Below are 22,557 nucleotides of genomic sequence, written 5' to 3' on the forward strand. Positions count from 1 at the left end.
AATTACAAGAAGAAAATATACTTGGCCTATCACCAATTACAGTCATGCCCCTTCATGACCAAGTAGATAGCGCACATAGTCCAGGGTTTGATTTCCATGAGGGCGCTTGACTGACTATTCCAAAAGTTTATTCGGATCCCACTCTTCATTCGATGTTTCAAAAGGAATACTAAACTCCAATTAACCAACAGTCATTAGCTCCCAGCGTAAGGACACGGGAACTTCGAAGTTTCCCTCTAAGTCTATCGGTGTGGGCGCGTATGTGGTACTTTACATCTCCGACAACTACTGCCCGGATCTGAACGAAATTTGGTACGCAAGTAGCCCATTAAATTCTGTTCCCTTCTCTCCTGTGGCCAGTCAATAAATTCTCCAATGATATACTTTTAAAATATTTCAGTTGAGCACACATTTAGTTCGCCTTACTTTTGCAAGGCAAATGACATTTACGTTCGGTTATGATAAGCAGTATTTAAAGGTAGCCAACGTAAAATACTGCTAAGATTATTTGCCTAAGTATATGAAGGTAAATAAGAAGCAACGAGTACAACACGCACTGAAATACGATTATGTGATTCCGAAAAAATTAGATTAGCCAACTTTGTTTCATCATATTTTATTAGGTAAGAGAAACGACAGAAAAATGACAGTTTATTAAGGACATGTCAAATAAGTAGATACAAATGCACTTTCTGATATAAATAATTCCACCAATATAGCTGCAAATTTTACAATGCCAAAATCTAATTTTAATATCTGTAAAAAAAAATTATTAAAAACAAAATACCTTTCTCAAATAACATTTGAAATTATACATATATATATAAATAACCGAGTTTGTTCGTTTGAAAAAAGAAAACAATGTTTCAAGTACATTTTTCTTTCAAATAAAATACCTCACCACATTAATCCTCGCTTGATAGTTGTCGCACCAATTCTATTAACGGTGTCACTCTAAAAAAAACCCTTCAAAACGCAATACCCAAGTAACACCTACGAAAGATACAATGTATATAATCACATAAAGAAAACTTACATACTATAAAGAACATTATTCTTTTAAATACACAAAATAAATAAACAGCAAACAGCACATATGACCGATATGATGACGATACATAAAGCGAACACCATGTCTTCTGCTTTATTTTTCTTATCAAGACTTGCACCACTCTGTCCGCTTTGGACACGCACACATATTCATTCATTCATTTTATTAATTTGTTTCTCATTCGCACGCACACACACACACACACACACCTATTCAAATACATGCACATTCCTCCACACACACACACACACACACACACACACACACACAAATTCTTATTCAATACACACACACGGATGATATTTAAATGAGACTGCTTATATTGTGGAAGCCATACACTGCCCTTAAACACACTCAGGATACAGAAAAAGTCTCATCATAACACAGCTGAACCACTGATCAATGATCATTTACAAAGGTACACACGTCAATGTATAACACACATGATTCAGTGATGTCACAGTTGTACTTAGTAAAACAGACAAGGAAGAAATTCCTTCTACATAAACTTATACTCTATAAATGTGATGTGTTAATCTGCAGGAAATAGCAAAGGTTTGCAAATTAAAGAAGAGAGCAACCAGAAATGAGAGACAGGACATTGTTCAAGGTAGAGATTATATACCTCCCTATTAATAACAGTTTTACCAAAAAGCTCCAGTGTTGAAAGTTTTTACGTCAGTTCTTTTCTTTAACAAGTTAAGAAAACTTAGCTCTTCTGTAGTTTATTCATTCGCAAAATGTACTGAAAATGTAACAATGTATAAACACCATCTCTATAACAAAATATTACTTTATTTAAAAATTTATTGTAGCTATATTCATCGATTAAAATTACTTTAAAATAAATAACAAAATATAGTAGTGCATCACAAATGAAAGGCACTTGTTTTAGCTGTACTACATTTACAGTATTTCTGTAAAATACAATTTTTAACACTGGAATGAACAGGCAGATAATAGCACACTATCAGCAAAGAATGCTTCATAACTTAAATTAAACACACTGACGACTGTGTTCCATGTTCCTTTGACAGGAATGAATTTTCTAATTCTTCTTTTTTCTTTTAAAATAAGAATCAGCGTAGTGTCCTCCTATGCCTTGGGAGTGTTGTCCTATGTAATTGCCTTCGGGACTTGGTTCTGGAGAGGGAAGAATGTGATTATATTTTCTCTTCTGTCCAATAGGAGTGCTAAGGCCACTAGGGGGCGAGCCAATGATTGTTGGACTGCCCGGATGTGCCCACACCGTTGGGTACGGTCCAAAGACAGTTGGAGTTGGTGAGGCAAGTAATGGACTGGTCGGACCAAGGAATGTTGAAGGAGCCCACCCATTTTGGAAAGATGATCTGATACCTGGTTTTACCTCCAGAAACCCCATCGTCTTCGCACATGTTGGTATGGAAGACGCTACACTGATTGGGATGTTTTTCGGTAATCCATTTAGAGTAGGTGGCCGTGTCATGGAATTGCTCAATATAGGCCTTCTGCTCAAAGGGCTTCCTTGATGAGGCTGACCATTGCTCAACAATGGAGTGATTGAAGGTGGACGAGGTGTAGTAGCAGGCGAGGGTGCTGGTACAGCCCACGCTGTCTGCTGGCCAAGTGCTGTGGGAGATCCTTGTTGCTGGCCATTTTGCACAGCATATAACAAGGCGTTGACTAATGAATTAGATGGTACTCCATGAGGTTGACCGTTAGGTGGTTGATTGAGAAAAGGAAAGCCTTGCGGTGGAGGAGGAGGTATTACTGGCGGAGTTGGTGTACTCACTGGAATTCCTGGCGCAGGAGGAGAAACACCTGCTCCGTTAGCATGCATTGCATTCGTGAGAGAACCAAGCAGCTGGTTGAGATTCTGTGCATTGTTTAGTAAAGTGTTGATAGTTTGTTGAAGATCACCAGGCAACTGAAGTTCAGTAGGAAAACCAGCCACTCCGTTCGTTTTTATGTTATGAGGGGTTGGTAGTTTCCCAGATGTAGGAACAGCTTGCGGGAAGTGAGATCCACTAGGCTTTTCACCTAGCAAAGGCGTTTTCGGTGTCAGTCCTCCACGAGATTGATCAAAGAAATTGCTTTTATTTAAAGCATTGGAATCAATTTGAAGGAGAGATTGATTCTGTAATTGCCCAAGAATACCATTCCAAAACGTAGAAGCAGGGTCTTGTACTGTTCCTGGTACCACTCCTATCATGCCCGCATTCCTAGATTCTTCTAAAATTGGAGGCGGGAAAGGAGGACGAGCCGTGGCTTCTGCTGGAGGTGAACTGAGAGCCGCTGTAGGATTTGGCAACAGTGGAACCTGGAAAAACAAAGTGAAAGGGAGATTAAATACACATAAAAAAAGGAAGATATTTTCTTTTCTAATAAAAGAATCACAACGCATGACATTTGTCAGCTACAACACAGCTTAAATAATAAAGAATAGTTACTCTGTGAAATATTGCGCTCCAGTAATAGTAATTACGCTTTTAATTCCTCTTAAAAGCATGAACAGGATTGATTACACAACAAAAGTCGTATTGAATTTTAAATGTAATTTGACACCAGTGAAAAAGGTAATTTGAAAGATTTTCTAAGTGATTCACATGTTACAAAAGATAATCTTCCTGTAAAGTCAAACAGTTAAGTCATTGTACAAGAGAGAGCAAAGTCTTCTATATAAAAAACGGTAAACCGTAAAGTTACACATTATTTCAAGAATATGACATTTCGCACTAAAACGAAGGTAATGATTAGTGTAAGTTATGCCATTTTATGTTGCAGTATATAATCTTATACATTTTACCATCAGCAACATAAGCAAAGTCCAATGATAATTACGCTACTGTTGATCAAGATTTTGCAAACACACTTTCCAATCCTCCGGATGACTTACAGAATACTTTCTCATCAAAAAATGGCTTTGATAATCAGTTTTTATACATATGATCATTGCATTATTATTATTATTATTATTATTGATTTTTGCCTTCCCTTGGTACAGAAGGAAGGGAAATCTCTAGAAGACGTTCCCCAGAAAGCTATTGCTTCACGACCAAGTTACATTGAAAATAAACATAAGCATTACTTCCAACAAAATTAACCCATAATTTCCCTAGAGAATCTCCTGGAAATGTAAACATTCCTAGAATAAACTTCACAGTTTATTTTATTTTCTATGTTTTAATGCTTTACTTTATATCCTTTACTTTGACATTTGAAACCCTTTGATAAGTTAGAGAAGCAAAGAGGGTAGGAGGTCGCTCAGGCCATAAAAGTTAAGTTGCTTTATCGCAATGCACCTAACAATTCTCATCACAAATGACTTCTAATGGACAATAAATTCTACTTATTACATTTTCAATGTCAAATTTTCAAGACGATCCCAGCAAGAAAGAATGGGTATTTGGATGCAATTTTACCTTTTCTCGTCCCAGCATATACACACAGCCGTATATTTTACATGTGATCATTTGAGGTCCAAACAACATCAGTTACTTTTAATTTTCCCAGAATAATAAATGCGCAGATTATTAAATTTAAACCATTTACTGCATTTCTGCACACTGTGTTCGATTTGAGAGGAGAAAGCTATGATGCAGCTTTGTCTGAAAGAGGCGAATTAAGGGGTGTTCAAGCTATTTTAAAGCAATCCTTTCCAAAAGCAATATACACCCACTGTGCTAGCAATGGCTTAAATTTGTGTACATTTCATACATTTAAAGTTTAGGCTACAAGAAATGCTATGGGCATAATATTAGATGTGTGCTCATTTTGAATCAGTGCAAAGTGTATTTTTATTTTAGAGCAAAAAATCAAAGAACTGAAACAAGATTCGAAGAGCATGGGAATGAAAATGCTTTGTGAATTGAGATTGTACGATAGGCAAGACGTTGTATTATATTTCAAAGAAATGTTTATTCAAATTTTGTAGTTCTTGGGTATGTCAATCAAATATCTGCTGACATTCAAATAAAGAATTATTCATTTTAAATAGCATAGGAGCACCATAATGAATTTTATCTTTGTCACTTCAAAATTGTTGAGACTAACGTACAAGATTTCAAAAAGCTTTCATGTGAAACGAATCTATGTATGCACTCCACTAGAACAAGTAAAGGTAACGAAAAAACTTGCACATGCATTGTTGGCAAAAAATTCTGGTTCTGAGTTTCATAAACTAATACACTGATACAGTTACCTTGAACTACCGGCTGCTCATATGTTAAAAAAGAAAAGTCTCCACCTTGTACAGACCCGGAAACATACTACCGAGTAGCACTTTTTACTCCATTATTTCGATCTAGATGACATTATTTCTTCTTTAATGAAAACCTTTTAGCGCACCAGGAATATCGTATCATCTCTTCAGTGCCTGGTTCCAACCAAATGTGATTTGTCAGTTGACGAGGTTTAACGTACAATCAAATTCTACGGAGATAACTAACTCGGTTCGTACGATTTGTTTCTTGAGGAGAATGGGAATTAGGCATACAAAGACCAAAGTGGAGTTGATCAAGAAAAAATGTAAATGTTCTTCCCGCATTAGATGAAAAAGTTTTCCTAAATATAAAAATACTTGCATTACTTGCGCTACTTTCTGTCTCTACAGCCTCAGTTGAACAAAACTTTTAATACTAAAATTAATTAAAATGTTATAAAAACAAGTGAAAGTAAGTTGAATCGACTTGCTTTACACTTTATTTATAGACTAACTACCAGTTCGTCGACCATTTTTCTGAATCTGGAAATGCAAAAGGTTTTCAACTCGCTGAGTAAAGATAGATAAATGTTACGAGAATATTGTTCATTATAATCTTTTGTTTACTACTGTATTCCTACAACAGCATTAGAATAATTCTAATGAAAATTCCACGAAAACAATTCCAGCCCCCTCCGAAAAAGGAATCTTGGATACGTCGGTGTCATTTAACAGCCATATAATATACAGTTTTAACAAAGTGGAATTTATTTGACTTAAACATATGAGTACTAATTTACAAAACAAATTCATAACATGAGTACGAAACCAAATTTTCGAAAATAACCAATGTGGATCAAAACAGTACTGTAACAAGAGAGAGATGAAGGGGCATATGTATAAATCAATGTTTCGGTATAAACTACGTAAAAAAATATTCGATTTTGATAAAACCTAACATACATTTTATTTTATATAGAGTATCCAAACATTGTCCACGGTTTAAAAAAAAAAGTTTGAAACATGCATTACGAATTTTGTTCGCGCTCGAGCAAATTCGCTGTAAGGATGTTCAACTGTAATCTGGAACACAAAAGCAATGCGACTACATTTTCTTTGCGTTTGTAGTACGGATTCGCGTATTAGTACAAACAAATGTCTTTCATGTGTATGTTAAAAATCGAAAAAGTTTCCCTTAAAAAAGGAAATTACTAATGATCTACCTCTATTTCCTCAGTACTATATTCGGATAATTCCACATACACGAACGAACAAAGTTGTATTAAAAACGAAACAATATCTTCTCTCATGACAATTACAAATGCACAAATCAGACGTTTTTTTCTATCTTAATTTGAATCAAATATCCTATAAATGCTTCACTTAAAGAAGAAAAATGTACCTCAGGAAATGTTAAAGATGTGCCTCAGTTTTCTGAACATTACAGTTGGATAATTATATATTATGTGACTATTAATCTGAATTACTTTTGGTACCTGAACGGACTATCGCCGAACTTAGTTTTTTATCACATCTATTTTCTCAAAGTGTGTATTCTAAGGGGTTACAGGGATACAAAAATGAGTATATCACGAGCCCATTAAGTTAGAAAGATTAAACTCAGTATTTGAACTTCTCATTAAAAATAGAGAGACATGCCTTGAAGCTTTTGAAAATTTCAGTTTTAAACGGGGTCATTTTCTACGTAAATAAAAATGAATGTAATGATAGTTGGTAGCTAATTTCTTCTAGACCGTTACACCCAATTTGATGACTTTTTGCACATGATCTAACCACGATTTTTATCATATTACCAACAAACGGGTAAAAAAAGGTCGGGGTGGGAAAGGGGTGGCATGTAAAAATAACCAAGAACTACAGATATTAGCGAGTAATTCATATTTTTCGAAGTCGCTGAAAATATTACTGACACGCTCAATGCCATTTAAATTTACATTTATCTCTTATTGACATTGGGAGGTGAGTTTTGAGGAAAGGGTTGACAAATACAAATAATGGCAAACGACCGATATCAGTGTTCAATTCATAGTTTTCGGAGCTACTGAGATAGTGACACTTCTGACGCCTTTTAAGTAGAAATTCACTCCCCATCGCCGTGGAGTAATGGTGGAAAGGGAGTGAAACAATATATTTTTATCATTACACTTTCATTAAAACACGCATCCTAATGGAAGAACGGGGTTCAAATACTTTTTATAAACCTACTATCCCCGTGCGAAGAACGGACATTCCAAGTAGTTACAAAAACAAGAATGAAAGATAATTGCATTAAAAGAAAGTTAGGGAAGCTCATGAATTATTCTTGCGTATCTGGTTGAGTATGTGACAAATAGTACGATTATTGCATGTTACAAAGGTCCTTTAATCGCAAAATCTATTGTACGAAAGGAAATTGGTAACTGTAAATTACTTGGAAAATATCCAACATTTCAGTTTTCCGCAAAACGTTCATTAATTTAATTTAATATTATATATATATATTATAATAATAATCTCTGGCGGCTGACTTTAAGATACTGTCTCAATAGGACTATTTGTGCGGCGTGTTTTGATGGAAAGTAAAGGAATCTTAAGTCAGGGCGGCTGGCTCAGAGGTCTGAATCATGAATTGTAATAGGGAGGTGTGTTCCTATTCTGTATTATATAGAAATGCCAACTTTTTTTTTTTTTTTTTTTTTTTATTTATTCCTACAAAATTGTTCACTTCCTTCTTTCTAGAAACCAAAATATAAACGAATACCAATGGTGCAAAGTGTCCTCAAAACGGGGATGCTACTTCATGGATTGCCTTTGTGCAACTACGAAATTTCTAGTTTCATGTGTACAGTAGAAGATGAATGCTAAAATGGTATTTTAAATACGAATACAGCTTTAAATGTGTACAAAATTTAGTAAAACCCAATTTTGTTCAATAAAACCCACTGGGGTGGGCTGTAATAAACAACACCGGAGTTTTTCACAACCCTGGTTTAGAATCAGTCAAAGGTGAGGAAGCATCTCAGACGCGCACACAGACGCACGATTAGAAAAATATGTTCCGCAAAAATTTAGTACAAAAAATCTTCGATTTTGATGAAACATACAGAAAATGGTAAAGAATAAGTGGAAAGAAAATATCTCCGATTAAAATAAATAAAACTTTTGCTCACTTCTAAAATATGCATGATCAGTAATCATGTATTATTAAAACATCAAATAATTTATTTAAAATTCGTATGCCTTTTACAAATTAGAAGTTCCCGAATTTGGTGCGCTTATCTTTGATGTGTCTGATCTTGGGTTTTATTCTTTGATCGTGGTCTAATCCCAATCAGGTTTTAAAGTATAGCCAAACGGACATTAATTTGTCCAACAAACGGTAAAAAAATTAAAAGAAGAGTTCAAGGAAAACTGACAACTTCATTAAATACAAGCTAATTATTTGCTGAGCTGGAATATTTGAAAACTATATATTTTCATTAAAATTCAACACGTGTTTCAGTTTCACCAACTAACTCTTTGGTTTCATCAGACACTACGTGATACAGGATAACTGTACAATCGTATATACATACATCTAAGATATCTTTCTTCTGATTGGCTACTGGCAGCAGCAAGTTTTGCTCAGCAAATAATTAGTTTGTATTTAATTGAACAAAGCAAAGCTTCCACTTATGGAAAATATCACAACTTCAATTTCACAAAATGTTAAAGACACTTTGAAAATTGAAGCTTAAAGCTCTATACATGCCAAATGGGAGTGTTGATAGAGGACATTTTCAGCATTTATTGTAAGGCTTACTACTATCGCATTATTCTTGCGACAGAACGGCTTTCTTGCCAGTGTAAGGAGAGTCGGTTTTCTGTGCTCAGTCCCGCATTTTCCAGCCAACTTTTGCGAGTTTTCCGAGGGCACGTATTATTCATATCTTATCTACAACGATTTTATTCACTCTGGTTCCTGGAAAGCTTTCAACTCTTCCCTGAAATCTTGTTCACGGAGCATAATAATAGGAGTAGAATTCAACAAGAAATTTCAATGAAGTGCAACTGACTTAGGAATATGTGATTAGTAACGAGTTATTGTTCCTTGGCTTTTGATACCGGCTACCATGTGACTAGGAACAGATGAAATATTATGCTAAAAGTTTTCTAGAATTTCCTTAAAATTAGTTAAGGACGTCAGTCGTGAATGACGTGCTTGCACACCCTTTTACAGACTATCAGAGGCCGTTTTAGCAGGGAGAAATTTGTAGAATCCTTCTCAAACAAAATGGTACCCAACTGGAATCTGTGATTGGAGCAAATGCCCTGCTGGTACACTCCATTCCCATTCGAATGGCAAAAAAGCATAGTAAGGTTGTGAGTGGCAAGAGAATACTCCAGGCTATTACGGAGCCGCCATGACCTTGTACAATTCCCACCTGGTATGCTGAATCTACCTTTATAAGATTGTCACCGTATTCATATCCTACTATCAACATGATACATTTGGAATTGAGGGTCATTACTAGTGCCTGGAAGTTGAGGAAAAATCCTCTTTTCTACGAGTGCCTGAAGACGAAGCTTAACATAATACAGGGTTGGACAGAAAAATCTAAAAACACTTCATACAAGACACGTAAGTTTGGCCCTCCACTGTACAATACGTGTTGCGGTTGCCGATCGTTTTTTTGTTTTCAATGTGCCATGTGAAACTTCCTCTTCCGTCAGCAGTAACCAGTTCACCTGTGAGTGTCGTGCTGTGAAAGTGGTGCGGTAAAATGGGCGACCTGATAGACTTCCAAAGAGGCATGATCGTTGGTGCCCGTCTGGTTGGAGCTTCAGTGGCAACACTGGCAACAGTGGCGAACTTTGTGGGGGTATCGAAATGCACTGTGTCCAATGTCACGAATGCATACACAATTCATGGGTAAACGACGTCTGCAAAGCACAACTGTGGTCGAAAGACAATCCTGTCAGATTGGGACTGGAGGGCATTAAAACTGATTGTAGCAGCTAAAAATAAGACCACTACAATGAAAATTAGTCGGAACTCAATTCCGGCCTACAGAACAACGTCTCATTGAAAACAGTGCAATGAGAACTTCATAAAATCAAAATTCATGGCAGGGCCGCTATCGCCAAACCCCTGGTCACAGTAGTAAATCCGAAGAGGCGCATCCAGTGGTGCAAGGACCACAAGGCGTAGACTCATGAGCAGTGGAAACAGGTAATGTGGTCCGATGAATCGACCTTCACCTTGTTTCCAACAACCGGTCATGTTTACGTATGGAGAATACCGTCGCAGGCCTATGATACAGACTGTCTGCTTCCAACTGTAAAGCATGGAGGTGGTTCTGTTACAGTATGGGCAGTGATATCGTGGTTTTCTGCAGGTCCCATCACAGCCCTGCATGGAATGATGAATGCTAAGACGTATGAGGCCATTTTGGGGGACCAGGTTCTACCCATGGCCCAAATATTGTTCCTTGATGGTGATGGCATTTAAAAGATGATTTGGCACCCTGTCACGCTCCAAAAATGGTGAAATCATGGTTTGAGGAGCATTTGCAGGAGCTATCACACCTCCCCTGGGTCCCATAATCACCAGATCTGAACATCATTGAGCCATTGTGGTTTGAGTTAGAAAGGCGTGTTCTCATTACCCTCCACCAGCATCCATTAAGGAACTGGAGCATGTTTTGGAGGAAAAATGGTACAAAATTCCACACACCACGATTCAGGAACTGTGTACATCTATTCCACGTCGGATCCAAGCTGTTTTGGACACAAAAGGAGGCCCCACACCATACTACGTATGATTTTCACACTTTTGCAAACGTTTTAAATTTTTTTATCCCACCCCTGTATATGTTCATTTTCGGTCATTGTAGGTCAGAAAATGATGGATTTTGTCCTTTTTTTCCTCTTTCGGCTTTTTTGTTTGTTTATTGACCTTTTAAAAGCTTTCTATAGGTCTTAACGTCTTTTTCTGCACTCCTTCTTTCGACAATAAATTTACTGGCCTTTAACTCGAATCACCACCATCTCTTAAACATATTTCCTTTCGTAAAGAAAATTCAAAAGATAAGACATTCTTCAACGACTGAGCTGATAAGACCAGATCTGCAACAATCACAAGCCAGATAAGGAGGAATAATAATGTCCTCCAGCAGATAAGGGTGGGGAAAAGCCATTCTTAATTTAGTTTGAACTTCAGTATGTGGAAAGAGGACAAACCTTTAACACGTCTAAAATTAAGCCTAAGAAAACTTCCTTTTTGCGTCAGTTCGTGTCTGAATTTGGACCCGAAGTTTTTTTCTACGGATGGAAATATTCTTTTCTGCAAATATTGCGAAGTGAAAGTGAGTACAGGAAAAACTATTCCATATCCAATAGCACGTTGGTAGTGAGAAACAAGTGGAAAAATCTTCCCGGGCCGCGGAGAGAATGGAAAAACAGCTTCTATTAGGACAAAGTACTAGTGGACATTCTAAGTAGTCTTCGTTCTACAAATATCCTTGCAGTGCCTTAGTTGGAACAAATATCCAGTTGACAAAGATAAATAATGAAACTTTAAAAATGTTTTTGGAGCAGTATACAAATCAGAAGATTCCTGACAAGTCGACCCTCCAAAAGGAGAATGTGCATCTCTGCACCGTTTCTTTCAACTGTATATTGTATATTACCAGAAGCGTGTATTTCTTGAGCATCATATTCATTAAATATGTAATTCTAATTGCATTGGATCTTATTTTTACGTCCTTTTTCCAGTTCTTAGGTCCTGTTTTTTAAAGATATTTTTGGTCTTTTTATAGGTCCTTTTTGGACAATTTTTAGGTCTTCAACTTCCGAGCCCCTACTCACTACCCATGCTGCTCGATTATAATAGTAGAGATCAAGTCAGTATTCTGTAGCCCGTGCAAGACGTAGGGCACGCAGTAAGAACTATCGTCGGTCGTCGGATTCTGAAGCCTATACAATGAAGCGAGTGCTGTATGGTTGCTCAGTTCATCTACTGATTGTCCGGCTGGACCCTTCATACAGTTGACTGGTCACCTGGGCTAAGGTTTGATAGCGCTGATAGGTTTGATAGGGTAGGTTGGCTGGCTGCGTGCGATACAGCTGAGCATTCAAAGATCACGATGATTTAAGGCTGGTTGCCCCTTGCAATTTGTACTATTACTTTCACTTTTTCCGCTATCTGCGTATTCTCGCTACACTCTTGATACTGTACAATGAGAAAACTCGATTTCTTGCTTCCCTGTGTCGAGCACTCCGCGCGTTTCACTCACTGTGAGCTTTTACCAGTTTATTCTAGTTACACTTCTACGTTTTATAGCAGCGTTCGCACATACGCAGAAATGAGATAACAGCACCACGATATGTTCATAGCACGGTCACCTGTAATTCAATGGCAGATTAAGTGTATAAAGTAACGGACTAACTGAGGTAAAGCAGAGCACAAACAGCTTTTCAATTCCTGCTTGTCATATATCAAATTGCAATGCAATGCACGCTCTGAACTAGCGGGCTCAAATTATATGTTCTTTTCTTCAGACAGGAAGAGGACCAGCTCGTGTTTGTTGTTGTTGCGCCAACAATGGATATATTTTCTAATTACTATATCCCATTTCTTATCAACTTTTTTTTTCTATGTTAAGTTTTGGATGTCTTAAACAAATTTTTTAAAAGGATTTTTTTTTTATTTCATTCTTGGCTCGAAAAGTTTTTTAAATAATATTTCGTGAGACCTGAAACCGGTTGTTCTGTTTAGCATCTCTGATATGATCTTTTAATTTTGCCTCTAAATCTCTTTTTCGTTTTGCTTATACAACCTTCTGGACAACTGCACTTTATCTTGTACTCTTCTGATTTTTCATCTTTATAGGTGTTAACGTTCTTAAATGAGGTAATATTCTTTTTCACAGTTTTGAGAGCTTTATTGCTGTGCGCAAACAACACCGAGTAAAAGTCTTGTTCAATGCAGTTGTCAATCTGGGGAATATAGGTAATCCAGCTTCCCTTCACCTTTTTGTGTGCAAAATTATACAGAATTAAGAACCAGCCTCTACAAAAGATAGTAGGATTACAAACCAAACTATAGCTTTGTCACAGATACTGGATGGCTCCGCAGCTAGGTCACAAAATCGCAGATCCGTGTTTACCCATAATCTAACTCCAGAAGAGGATGTTCCATTAAGATTTGTCATATTAGAAGAACGCACTCGTCGTACTAGTACTTTAAGTTTGTAACTTTTACCTTGTATACCAAGAAGCTAAACACCTCAAAGATAAATGGGACACTGAGGTTACTTGAGTGTTATCATACAACAATTTTCTTCTTTTGAAAATAATGTATTTCATCAAGTGAAGGGATTAGTCGTGGTTAATTTTTATCTCCGTTCTTGGCTTAGTTCTTAATCCTTTCGAAAGTAAAATCCTCAAAGAACAAGAACTATGTACTGTGCAATGCTATAAATCGTTGATGATGTACTGTCTCCGTACACAGATAATTCACAGTTGGATTTCTCAATCAGTAAGTCAGACTTATCCCAACTTGTAGTTAGTTCTCTGTGGAACACAAGATAAACTTAGCTACTTAGACCTAAATATTAGAATACAAAATAGGTTTGTTACTAGCATTTACCGTAAGCCCATTGCAGGGACATAATATGTACATTAAAGATCCGCACATTCACTAATGGCCGAAGCGAAAACATGGAACACTTTTTTCTTCGAGCTATAAGGCTTTTTTCATTGGAATCGGACTTAAAGAAAAGAGAGACAGATTACTTATTGAAGCTAGGTACTCTGAATATTTTCTCAAAAACTAATCGGGCGATATGTTTCATTAATAACGAGCCAATATGGAGTAACTCATTTGTCATCAAGAATCCACAAGAGGTAGTTTACAACCTGGATTTTTTTTTTTTTTTTTTTTTTTTTTTTTAAGAAACCTCTTGAGGCTGTTTTTCTCAAAAAACATCTCAGTCAAGCACTTCTTAATGCTAAAGGTTTCATTAATAACCTCAAAATAAACAATACGTCATTTCTAATGAAACAGTCAACCAAGTTTTGTTTACTTATAGAGTTGAGTTACTTTTCGGATGTTTTGACGAAAACGACTACAAAGAAACATTCAGAAGCATTTGAGCCTTCACAAAAAACACTAATTGTTTCAGATGAACACATTTTTAAGCGCTTCACTTCGTACCAGGGTGGAAAAAAATCATGATTTTTTTTTAAATCATTTTTGTTGATTTTTTTGATTTAAATCGATTTTTCGATTTAAATCAAATCTTTCTCCTCGAATAATACAAGTCGCGAACTGAAGAAAAAGCATTAGGAATTAGTACTAAATGCTAATTATGCCATTTAAGTGAAAGTATTGGGGTTAAATTTTGAATTATCCCAAATCGTTAACCTATATCAATTCCAAACAATGTTTCTTAACCCTCTTAAATTATGGCTCTTTTTAAAGGTAAATTATAGACTTTCAGTCAAGGAGCTACAGCATCATCCCTAGTTATCCTAGGATCATGGTACATACATCACTCTCTTTAGAATAGAACATCTTTTGAAACGATAACATTCACATTTCCCTATCATGTCCCTGAAGCGGGTAATTTTGAAAGTAATCGGCACTTTTTAAAACTTTTTTTTTTTATTTGATCCCCTCTGGATTCCCCTGTTAACGCACATATCTCAAAAACAAATGGGAATAAACAACTGGGAATAAAGGGTGTACTAAATTTCAAGCTTCTATCTTAAGTAGTAAGGGTGAGGAAACTATTTAACAATGAGAGATAGATTACATTCCCACAATGCCCCAGATGACCCGGATGTAATATAAAAATTTCCTCAGACATCCCTATTTACCCTAGAATCATGATTTGTACATTATTCTCTTCAGAATAAAACAAATTTTCAAACGGTACCCTTCAAATGTCTCCATCATGTATATGGGGCGGGTAAATCACGAAAAAAGGAATTTTCTGTTATTATTATTTTTTTTAATTGTTACCTCTGTGGACCCCTCCTCCTATTTTAAGGCAGAGATCTGAATCAAATCTGAAAAATACTGAGGGGTCCACTGAGTAAATGTGCAAAATTTCAATTTTGTAGGTGCAAAAGTAAGCCCGCGAAAAATAATATTCCCCAAATACCCCAGATTCCCGTATAAAACAGGATCTCAGGTAATAGTTTCCTGAGACATCCCTATTTATCCTAGGAGCATAGTATGTACATGATTTTCTTCAGAATAGAACAGCCTTTCAAACGGTACCGTTCATATGTCTCCATCTGAGGCGGGAAAATCACGAAAAATATCCTTTTTGTTAAAAATATCCTTTTTTAAAACATTTTTGCCCTTCTGGACCTGGCTGTTTCCACGCAGAGATCTGAAAATTATTAAGGGGTGCACTGAACGAGTGTGCAAATTTTCAGTCTTCTGAATATAAAATGTAACCCGTCAAATAATAATAATAATAAAAGGCATAACAAAAAATATATTTTTAAATTTATGACGTCATCACACACTATGCCTCAACGCAGAAAGGCGTGAAAGCATATGTAACGTGTTCTAAAATGCTTCAAGTCTTGAAGAAAACGAAGTAAAAAGCCTTATTAGTACTTTTTTAATCGAATAATGAAGATTCTACCCTACCACCTAAAAATAGGTTATATAATTTAAAAGGTTAAGCATTAAGGAAAAAGTACAGCAACGTTTATCAAAATGACACTTTTTTTCACAAAAGTTACTGATATTTGGCAGGGGCCTATTTTTAAAAAACTCAGAACTAGCTTGCGACATGAAATACATAAATTTCGCCTAAAGTTATAAAATTAACAAAAAAATTTGGAGAGGGGATAGGACCCCTCTAAATACGCCCTATTATCTGGGAACAAACAAACAGACACGCACAAAAACGAATTTCAGTCTTAAATGTCGATGGTGATTTCCCCGTTGGAATAGTTAACGATTTTGAAACCCAAACCCAATGTTACGAAAAGAAGGCAGGATAACTCCGTTACCTGTACAAAACGGGATTTTCCCTAATCATACTCTGCATGACACTTGTTTTCATACTATACTGTACATTTGACTCTCATTGTATTATCAACTTCCATAATCGAAACAACAGATCAGAAACGGGATTTTACTTATTTTTACTTTAAATTAATTTATTTCGGAATTCGATTTAAATCAACGATTTTTATTTAAAAAAATCAAGCGATTTTAATCTTGATTTAAATCAATCCACCCTGCTTCGTACTGAGGATGCGGTTTCTTTCCTATACTCAACTTATCAACGGTTCATGAGGTTCGGATTCCACGTTAATCAGTAGGACCACGTCTCATATAGCCTCGCTGCTGAACGGGACGTAAAACTCAAAAATCAATCAATCAATCAATCACTTATCAACGGACAAAATTGTTAGTGTTTCCACATTTTGTTCTGAGAAATTTCGCTTTCTCACTGTTAACATACTATTTTACTCCGAGAAAAATCTTTCAGTCTTCGTTCGACGCAGATAATAATAATTCTCGAATAGCTTAAGAAAATTCTTTGAGTACAATTAAGTGCACATAGATTTTCCACAAGGGTCAGTCGTTCTCAAACTCTCTCTTCAAAATGTATATTTAGAAAAAAGGAGACTTTCATTAGCTCCTGAGGTGAGATTTTCTCCGTTGGTGTAGAGTAGTTTTGCAGAATGAACTCCGAATTCAATTTTTCATGCAATAGTCGAGACATTCCTTTACAGAGGCCTGTTTCTATGAGAATACCCAGTTTTTCTATTGTAACAACGTAGCTATAAGTTTGAAAGCGTCAGTAAATTTGTCTTTGACACGACCACTCACATTTGACAAAGCTTCATTTGTAAAATCTGAGAGGCATCCTTTTGTAACTATCTGGAATCCATGTTTGAGATTTCTAAGCTTGCTGAAAGGAAGGTGGGTAGTAGCACGAAATTCTATGGAATCTTCCAAATCTGAAGCACGATCTCCAGCTCATGGGGCATTAGATTTTTAACAGAATACGATATTTCGCTATTAATTCATCTATTACGTAAAATTCGGCGTCATTCTGACAAATTGCCATATTCGCATTATTCTGAGATTCAAATAAAAAACTACTTCAATTTCTAAACTTATTTGTAAGATTTATTTTGCTTTCCGCAACTTCTCGTTGTTATCGTTAACACAGAAACTTTAGGTCCTTAGTTACTGACCATCAAATTTAAGGTTGAACTTAGTGGAATCAAGAAATTTCAGTAAGTTGTGATCGATAAAATTCATCCGATGTTGACCAAACTTGGTAAAGTGGTATATTTTTGGACCCCGAGTTACTGACTATCAAAATTCAATTTGCAGTATGTGAAATCAGGAAATTTCACTTAAACGCACTTGATGCTGAGCATCCGATTTTGACTTAGTTTTGGCATGGTGACAGACTCTAATATTAGTTACCCATATGAAGTATTATGGTGTGCAAGTCTTTGCCTCTCGAATTATTTGCTATCGAAGTTTCGGTTTAAATGAGTCCAAACACATATTCACAGCCAATAATTCAAAAACTAAAGGCCTATACACCATGATACTTCACACGCCTGTTATGTTTAAGATCAAGGAAGATTTTAAATTTGGCAAAGTGGAGAACTTGGGTTTCTGAGTTATTGGCCATCAAAGTTTCAGTTTGGACTTAATAAACCTGTTAAGGACGTAAGTGATGTGTGTTTATAATCAATGAAGTACATTTTTCCGCTATAGGAAAATTTACTAGTTATAATATAGTAACAAAATAAAAACAAAGTCAATTTTAATTACCTTTTGTGGTGTGGATCCATTCATAAATCCATTTTTTAATCCATTTTTAATGGGCTGTTTCCTTCCATCCACTACGTTGTTCGAAGTTTGACCGAACTGAAACGTTGAATTAGGTCCAATTTGGCCAGCACCAGGTATTGTCATTATGTGATGACTAGGAGGTCCACTTGGTTGGTTTCCTTGTTTTATTAGATTCTGAAGCGCCGCTAGCATTTGTGGGTTCCCAAGTAGAGATGGTTGGTTATTACCCATCTGAAACTGCATCTGCGCAGCTAATAAAATCACCAACGCTGCTTGTGCATTGTCATTCAAAGTTGGATTGGTCCCATTCGTATTCACAGTCTGGGTGTTCCCTCCAGCTCCTTTGTTCTTACCGATTGTGGTCCCCTTCTTGGAGTTTTCAGGTCCAATATTTCCGTTTTGGAGATTCTGGATATGTGTCAGAATGATATTTTGTAGGTTTTGGGCAACTGAAATTAAGAACAGACACACATTACATACACGTTCACATCATATCACATACGCTCGTATTGTAATATTTCGTTATATGTATCAGAAGTGCTCATACTGAAGAGGGAGGACAATGAGCACGCAAGCAATCAAAGGACGTACACATACACATACATACAAAACTGAAGACCTATTGGGACCGAGGAAAACAGAAGTCAAAGTCAAGATATGCAAGAGGAAACAAGAGATGAAAGTTATTTTTACTTGCAAGCACGACTTGCTACAAGATAGCAATATTTATAGAATGAATGAGGTGAATTAAGTTGCAAAGTGACATGCAGTTTCAAACACACAATAATGTTTAGCTTCTAAAATTAATACACTAAACTTTTAGATTAATGCAATGGTATACTAAAACTTCTTTCTCGTGGCGAAATCTTAGCTGCAACGTTTCTTGAAGCATTCAGGATTAAACAAACAATGTTTCTGTGAAATTATACCTTCCAAACATATAATTTAACGTTTACTAGCTTGTCGTATATCCTTGCGATCCTTTTCAGAAGCACCCTTTGGGGACCAAACTGCGCGCTCCATCATTTAGCAACTCACATATAAACTTACGCGAAAATGCTTGAGTTTGGTTGACAAGCTAGCTGAAGCAAAATTTGACTGAAAATTTACTAAAGACCAGTCCTAAATTTACTAGTTATACCAAAAATCAAGACTGTAGCAGTGAACGTCTAAAGAGGTCTTCTAGTAAAAGGGATTATAAACACTAACTCTTCATTATCGGAAATTTTTTTCCTGAATAAATTAAGAAGCTTAATTCACCAGTACAGACTACTTCTGTTGCTAGTAATTTGAAATGCTCAATTAATAAAAGAGCAACGGAACATTTTGCTCTATAGCTACAAATGTGTGATATTTTAAACATTATTTAACATCTTTCCATTGCTTGTGTGTCAGTTTTGGTGACAAATATCGAAATTTTGGTTCCTTCGTGGCTAGATTGTTTGAATTTCTGTCTTTGGAGCTTTTGAAATTTGAGTCTATTTCCAATGTGGGCTCCATGTAGTTTGGGCTCAAAAGAACCAAGAACCAGCCAACAAATATTAAGGTTCAGAGTCTCAGAGGGAAGCAATAAAGTTACAGTTAAGCTTTATTACCGATACGAGGATTAAATTCTCAAAATATATATACTATTGTGTGTTTGATGTATAAACAAGATAGACCATTACACCAATATTCAACAGATAATAGGATCGATATTACAGATAATATATGGAGTTCCAACTTAAGTGATATGCTCAACGATGTTATTATTTTACTTGTGAAATACTAATGATTTATTATTTTTTCAATTAATTTTGGTGTGATTTTCTAAAATGTTAATTCATAATATCATTCATTAACAAAGATTGTTAAAAAATTTAATAGTGATAAAAGTAAAATTTCCCACAGTGGTGTAATTCATATGATTCAGAATTATTATTATTTTTAGAAAGAGAAAAATATTCGATTACGTGATACCCATAATCCTTGTTCAGGAAGGTAGTTTCTTATTTTATATTTACACGATTCTATCTTTTTTTTTCTTTCTTCAAGAATATCCTGATGTTCACAATTACTAACTTTTGAAAAGTTCTAACTAGCGTTATTTTTGTTTCTTTTGTTCGTTCCTAATTTTATTAAGTCTTAAGTAACCAATTTATGCAAGTAAGTTATAAATCATCGAGCGAGAACTATTTAAAATAATTTTCAAAAATAAGTGTGTGATACCAATTAAAACTAGAAATAAACACTGTATTTGCTATTTTTATTTATCGCAATATAACAAGCTCTCAAGAAGAATTAAACAAATCGCTATCATTTATATTAAAACCAGAACAGATAATTATAGTCATGGGGCTAGCTCATGTCTCGTGTGCCTGAAAGGTCCCCTCTATTTAACTTCAGATTCGATTGATGGATGGTTGGGACATTTAAAAAAAGTTGGTCACATGGTGTGGTGAGTGCTCGTTCTGTCCGCCATATTGGATTTTGAACACTGATAATGACGTTTTAAGAAAACTATTAAGTTACTAATTAAACAGTTCTAGCATAGGTTGTAATTATAATACAGAAACGAGTTATATCTCGTTCGAATTGCAATTATCCATGCTTTAAAACGGCGTGTGTGTCGCAGGACGGGGGCGTTACGGTGGGGAACTTCCGGAAATTTACACAAAAAAAATTCGCTTTTATCTAGTTTGATCGCTTATAAGCTGGCAACCGTGACAGCAAGAAAAAACAAATTTTGCGGGAAAGTAACAATATATCTGCAACACATCTAGAAAGTTTGAGGAAGATAGTTGATGTACAAACAGAGAAAAAAATAATTCATGAATGTGTTACTTATACGCGTGGGTGACCAGGACACAATTTATCGGGTTTTCCTAAGACATCTAAGAAATCTAGCGTTGAAGTAGAGAGTACTTTAATTTGGAAAAAATATGTAGTGTTAAAAATTATACATAGTGAGTAGTAATCCTGAGATACAAGGAAACAACTGTGGACAATTATGACTACGAAGAGCACACCCCATCAGGAATGGGCTGGACGCATGATACTGTCATGATAATCTTCAAGGACAAAGTGACGTGGACTCCGGAGAATCATTTAAAAGTAGTGATTAAAGAATGTCTGTTGAATTTGGAGATATTGACACTTCCAATCGGAGTTGATCCCATACTTTCCATGCTAAGAACACCTTGTTTGTAATAGGCGATCAGTGAGAGGAAATGTCCCTCTCACGTTTGTTCCGTCCACAAGACCAGACACAAGTCAATCTGATAATCGATGTAGGGAACAAGACCTTTTTTAGTACCTCTCTCGGTTTCTCTAAAATAGATACTTTCCAGATGTAAGCGAAGACATTCAACAAGTACTCTCGTGGAATGCATTCAATAGTATGATAACAGAGGAAAATCAATCTATTACCCAGACCATATTCACTCCAATCATTCCATATCCAGCAATAGAGTTTGGTACAATATATACTTGTATGGTAAACTTTGAAGACTGTTTAAAACAAGTAGAGGTGGAAAGTGGATCCTTGTGGTGTGATCAAAGTGTGTACCAGATTGTGGAAGAAATACATTTCAACATTTTCATAGGCTTGGGTGGATTTCATTTCATAAAGGAGGTCATTTCGTGTGTTGGGAAATGCCTGTGAGACAGTTTAGCAGATCACATACTTACAGCAGCAGAGGTTTATATATATAAACAAGCTTGCAAAAGCGTTTTCAATGGTCTTCACTATACTAGGGGAATGAGGGGACTTGCTATACTGGTAGAGGCAATGGAACGCTTGTGCTGGTTACCTTTCACATGCAAGTATGATGTGAATAAACATGGACAATGTATCAGTGACCTGCACAGAATACAAAGATCCTGCCAGATGAAAGATGAAGAATCTCTTCTTGAAGGTATGAAGAGTGCGTGTGATCATTATGGCCAGTTAAAAGTAAATATTCAAGCTTTTGTAGTTGATGGAGAGCAGAAAAGTCATACTTTTCTCTTCTGGAGTCAGTTTGTCCATATATTAGTTCCCATTATCTGTGACCTGCTACGTGCCCATCGTGAAGCGAAATGGGAGATATTTGTGAGTGCTGTTTCGTGATCAGTTTCTCTTTTCTTTGCTTTCGATAAGACAAATTATTCTCGTTGGGCTTCTGTATTCCTAGAAGACTGTCTAAGCTTACTATCTATACTTGTTAATGTGTACCACTCTTTTAAAGCTGGCTACTTTCTAGTAAAAAATACCACTCGCAAATTTAGTTGTGTGCCGATGGATCAAAGATTAGAGCAGAACTACAACACGGCAGCAAAGGACACTGGTGGTATCACCCGCAGGAAGGAAGCTGTGGCCCAGTGTGGTTTCTTCAAACACGAAAAAAGTCTTATAGGGCAGGTTTTACGTACTTTCTATGACATGAATGATGAAGATGAGTGTTCCCTCCAACACGAATTTTCTCTCCCCACACTATTCGGTATGAAGACTGTCTCAGACGTGTTGTTGAT

General features: G+C 36.1%; 1 protein-coding gene across 1 annotated transcript in view; it reads right to left on the reverse strand.

Annotated features, from left to right (window-relative positions):
• Window positions 1-600: 600 nt before the first annotated feature.
• The window catches only part of LOC145688399 (ribonucleoprotein PTB-binding 1-like), a 455,234-nt gene continuing 433,277 nt past the window's right edge, over window positions 601-22,557 (reverse strand). Inside the window, exons 6-7 of the mRNA XM_081762581.1 lie at window positions 18,046-18,515; window positions 601-3,350 (exon numbers count right to left, since the gene is read on the reverse strand). Of these exons, the coding sequence (XP_081618707.1) occupies window positions 2,100-3,350; window positions 18,046-18,515 (1,721 nt within the window). The 3' untranslated portion in view covers window positions 601-2,099. The remainder of the gene's footprint in view (window positions 3,351-18,045; window positions 18,516-22,557) is intronic.

This window comes from Thermobia domestica, chromosome 6, assembly GCF_964235325.1.
Source record: "Thermobia domestica chromosome 6, izTheDome1.hap1.1, whole genome shotgun sequence".
NCBI lineage: Eukaryota > Metazoa > Arthropoda > Insecta > Zygentoma > Lepismatidae > Thermobia > Thermobia domestica.